Source organism: Etheostoma cragini, chromosome 20 (genome assembly GCF_013103735.1).
Source record: "Etheostoma cragini isolate CJK2018 chromosome 20, CSU_Ecrag_1.0, whole genome shotgun sequence".
NCBI lineage: Eukaryota > Metazoa > Chordata > Actinopteri > Perciformes > Percidae > Etheostoma > Etheostoma cragini.
This window is the reverse complement of record NC_048426.1, coordinates 18,049,603-18,054,354: the sequence shown is the minus strand read 5'-3', so window position 1 is coordinate 18,054,354 and position 4,752 is coordinate 18,049,603. Positions and strand designations below refer to the sequence as shown.

At 43.2% G+C, this 4,752-nt stretch overlaps 1 protein-coding gene across 1 annotated transcript; it reads left to right on the top strand.

The window, feature by feature from the left end:
* The first annotated feature begins 298 nt into the window (after positions 1 to 298).
* On the top strand, positions 299 to 3,028 carry insm1b (insulinoma-associated 1b). The gene has a single exon (XM_034859204.1). It carries the CDS (start codon positions 661 to 663, stop codon positions 2,113 to 2,115), a length of 1,455 nt encoding a protein of 484 aa, XP_034715095.1. The 5' UTR covers positions 299 to 660; the 3' UTR covers positions 2,116 to 3,028.
* The last annotated feature ends 1,724 nt before the right edge of the window (positions 3,029 to 4,752 follow it).

The following is a 4,752-nucleotide window of genomic DNA, read 5'->3' as shown; positions in this document are numbered from 1 at the left end:
TGAACCACTGAATTGAGAGAATTTGGTTTTACAATTTTGTATATTAGGTGAATTGCCTCTTTGAGCAATATCACAGCAGAAATTGAAAGAAACACAGCTTTTGGTTTGTATTTAACCAAGTTTGTCTCATCCCAGTCCTAATTCTAAATTGCTATGATTGTGGCAGTGATGGACATTTCCTTTTGGCAGCTCCGGGGCCCCCAGAGGAGAGCCACAAAGCCGTGGCACGTGTGCATTTGTATAGGGGCCCATCAGACCGTAAAAAGAGGAGGGTCCTGGCGTGTGCCTCTGTCGGGGAGGGGCTGAGCGGACACATTAATGTAATAAACCGCCAGTACATCTGCTAAGCTATCTGCACATCCTCCTACGAAATCCACCAAACCCAGACTCTAAGCCCTCCCACAATCAAATCCACTGGGATCTTGGTTTCATCCGATTGGTCGGGGATGCTGCAACGGGGGGGCGAGAACAATAGCATCATTCCGGCATAAAAAGAGTGGAGCTATGCCTTGGAGACGAAAACATTTCAGCCACAGAAGAATCGATATACTGGGGAGATAAAGTCCCATAAGCTTCTAGTGTTGCCATATTTTTAACAAACCTGGATACTCGAGACTTCATCCACCTCCCCAAAGTGCCTTTCCACTGTTACTCGCCAAGATGCCCAAAGGATTCCTGGTAAAAAGAAACAAGAAATCTGCACATGTTTCCTACAGGACTCGGTCAGACGAAGATGACCTCCAGGAGCCACCCATCCCAGCTGCCTTTCCGAGTTATGTGGACCCCTCCCCGCCGATGTCCGTGGCGTCCAGTCCGGACCGCGCCGCAGCATCGCCGGATTTCACAGCAGCTGACGCGCTGGTGCCAAGACTGGAGAAGCCGGTACAGTTCGGCAACCCAGAGGCGGTGTGCCAAGCCCTCTACAGCCCCACCCGACCCATCAGCAAGGAGCACGACAGGGGATATTTTGAGCGAAGTTTCAATTTGGGCTCGCCTATTTCTGCCGAATCATTCCCGACACCTGCCTCCCTCTCCGGCCTGGACCACCTCCTGTACGCCCCGGTCGACCTGAAAATCGGCACCAGCAACAGCAGCCGCAGCGGCACCACCAGCAGCAGCCTCCCGGGACCAAGCAACCGCGTAGCCACCAAAAGGCCCGCAGCTGACTGTACAGAGCGCAAATCTAAACCCGCCTCCAAGAAACCCAAAGCCATTAGAAAACTCAACTTTGAAGACGAGATGACGACTTCTCCCGTTCTTGGTCTCAAAATAAAAGAGGGGCCGGTTGAGATGAAGCCGAGGGCGCAGTCCTCCGGAGGAAACAAGCCTCTAGGGGAGTTTGTGTGTCAGCTGTGCAAGGAGGCGTATGCGGATCCCTTCTCTCTAGCTCAGCACAAGTGCTCCCGCATCGTCAGGGTCGAATACCGGTGTCCCGAGTGCGATAAGATGTTCAGCTGCCCAGCCAACCTCGCCTCTCACCGCCGCTGGCACAAACCCAGGACCACCGGGGCACCGGCGATGCCACCGGCACAGGGCATCAAACCTGATATGGCCAAAATACCACCGCTAGGTGTCAAGTCCGTCTCCGACGAAGCCAAAGACATGAGTGACAGAGACACCCCGAGTCCTGGTCTGTCCGAGTCGGGCTCTGAAGATGGCTCATATGACTGCCAGTATTGTGGGAAGAGGTTTAAGCGACAGGCATACCTAAGAAAACACATCATGGCACACCAGGCCTTGCAAAAGAAAGTGCTTGAGGAGCAGGGGTTTCAAACCGGCGACCGCCTGGCAGAGCAGGCTCCGGTCTTACCCGCCTCCTCCTCCTCAGCATCATCATCATCATCATCATCCTCAGAGGAAGCCTCAAACCAAAGCCCTCTCAACCTGAGCCCGGTGGACTGCCTGCTGTGCCCTGTGTGCGGGGAGAGTTTCACCAGCAGGGCCGGCCAGGAGAGACACCTGCGCCTCATGCACTCCTCCCAGATTTACCCGTGCAAATACTGCCCCGCCACTCTCTACAGCTCGCCGGGGCTCACCAGGCACATAAACAAGTGCCACCCCTCGGAGAACAGGCAGGTGATCCTGCTCCAAATGCCGGTGCGCCCCGCCTGCTAAAGACAACACCTAACTCGTGCCTTTGGGGGGGGGGGGGGAAATGAAATAATGACAAACAAAAAAGAAGTGGCTCTGGTGTTAAAAAAAAATAATGAAAGAGTTTGTGATGCTCACTGTCATAACTTTAGGCCAATGAAAGGCAGGGCGGTTTGATGTTTAAGTGGTGTTTAATGAGGTGTCTTTTCCATGCCAATCAGTGATTGTTGAATGCTTCTCTCTATATTTGAATTACATATAGGCCTATTTTGAGATTTTCTTTCTCAAATTAGTTTATCAAGAAAAAAAAGAATACAAAGCGTTAGTTTGACTGTTAAAGGGTATTTTTCTAGGACAGCACATGTGTTCAATGATAGCTTCTAGACCTAAGAAATGTCTTAAAATTCTCAGAAATCCTTTTCCCCATCAAAGCCTTTTGAATTCACCGACCGCGATGGCTCCATGACTGCAGCTTTACGCTCGTTTGTGAATGACAGAACTTATCAACTTTGTATTGGTGGGAAAAGAGAGTGACTGAAGCATTCCATGTTTAGTAGAACCACAAATGCCTTTAGTATACAGATAAGCCTAGTCCGGCATACAGTAGCCTATACATACACATCCAAATCCCGCTGTATAACTGCCTTAAAAAAGTCAACATAGACTGTTTAATTTTGAATGCTGGCACATATTTTATCATTATTATTATTGAAGATTGTTGCAATATTTTTCATCATATGTTTATTTATTTATTTATTCTAATTATTTTATGTAAGTTATTGTTGTGTTTGTTGTGATTTCTCCTGTGAATCGTTCTGGCAGTTTACATGTCGTATAGCCAAAATGTTTTTTTTGTTTTTGTTTTTTTGGGTCCAATTCACGAGTTGTGATAATTGTCACGGCTCGGGTTTTAATCTTCAATCTCCACAGCTCTTGTCATAAGAAAAAAAACGTAAAGCTCTTACCTTAGATGCAATCTTTTTTAAGGACAAGTTATTTTTCTTAAATGTTGGCTTTTATAGCGCTTTGATTGTATGTGTATATCGTTGTTGTCTATCGAAATAAAAAATATTTTCAAAAGGACACGCTACTCAAGGTGGTTACTTGTTCAGATAGAGTGAAAAAGTACACTACGGTAATGAACACGTCTTAACGAAAATCCCCAGATATCTGGAAGAGGTTTATCCTGACAATGACTTCAGTGAACTTATTAGTTTTTTGTAACTACACACTCGTTAATAGTGACTGTCCATGTGTGTCTGCAGTTGTTTCTCTTCTGGGAAGTATTGGCTGACAACAAATAACAAACAATTAGCCTTGATAATAGCATGCCAAGATGTCATGGAAATGAATACATGTAGAAAAAATTGACTTAGACTATAAATATAATATGATCAACTTTAAGATGTTGGAGATACGCCTTAGATTTTTGTAGTCTTATTTTTAGGACCCAAGTTGATACAATTCTCTATGCGTAAAACTGTGCGTAAAAGATCTTTTAAAATAACTTTTAAACCAAACAATCTTTACAATTCACTCATGAGTTAAGTATTGTATGTATTATTAATTTCACATCAATTTAATGATTTACTTCATAAAAAATGTAGACTTTTCTCTAACCCTGAATACACCACACATCTTTCAAAAGAATGGGAAGCGCAGTTATGATCCTGCTTTTATGGCCGGTTGACAGATTTCTCTAAAAAAATCAATTTTGCAAACTAGGCTGATTTTATCAAAATACTTAACACAATTCACAAATCACACCTATACTGCAGAATACCTCATATTTCCTGCAAAATGAAGCACTGCAACCAAAACTACATATAGCATTATCACAATATTTCAAAAAAAACTTTTGCAACAAATGGCACACACTTCATTCATAGTACCAGATTTCTTGTTGTCTAACCAACAGTTAGACAGAAGAAAAAAATACTTTTTGATACTACTGAGTTGTTCCTTCTTATTTTACACCTGTCCAAGGCCAAAAAGATAAAGTTAAATGTCGCAAACTTTTTTAAATGTGTCACTCCCTCTTACATCAGCAACTAGACATCAAGGCAGAGATTCACTGTTGGGTTTACTGAAAAGCACTCTCATGTTTAGTATGCTTTGCCATGATACTAAAATAGTTTAAATTGCAGAAAATTCTTCAGATTGTTCGCATGAACAGAAGTATTTCTAGATAAACAAATGCTGTTTCATGCTATTTCACCAAACAAGTCAGTGCAACAGATGCACAGCAGATATATTTACATCGAACTGATAAAATATGCTCACAAAAAACAGTAAACTGAAAGAGAAAATTGCAGGAAAAAATATATAGAAAAAATGAGGAAAGAAAAATAATTAGGCAGCATCTTGCTACACAGCTGGGTCTTCCATTGTTGTTGTAAAAAAACAAGGTGCTCACCTGTGGTCTTTTCATAGTGCTTACTTCCTGATTGAAGTGGTAACAATTAACCATTGAGGTGTTTGGCCAGGTGGCACACATATTGGCCAATTAGCTCATGTAGTGTCATTTTGAATGGCAGTGTTTTGAAATGGCAAACATGTGACTTTCTGTCAGATTGTTGTTTTATCAAGAGAACCATGTTAAGTGTATTTAAAAAGTGCCATTTAAAATTGCAAAATATGTGTAAAGTAGAACATGTGTTG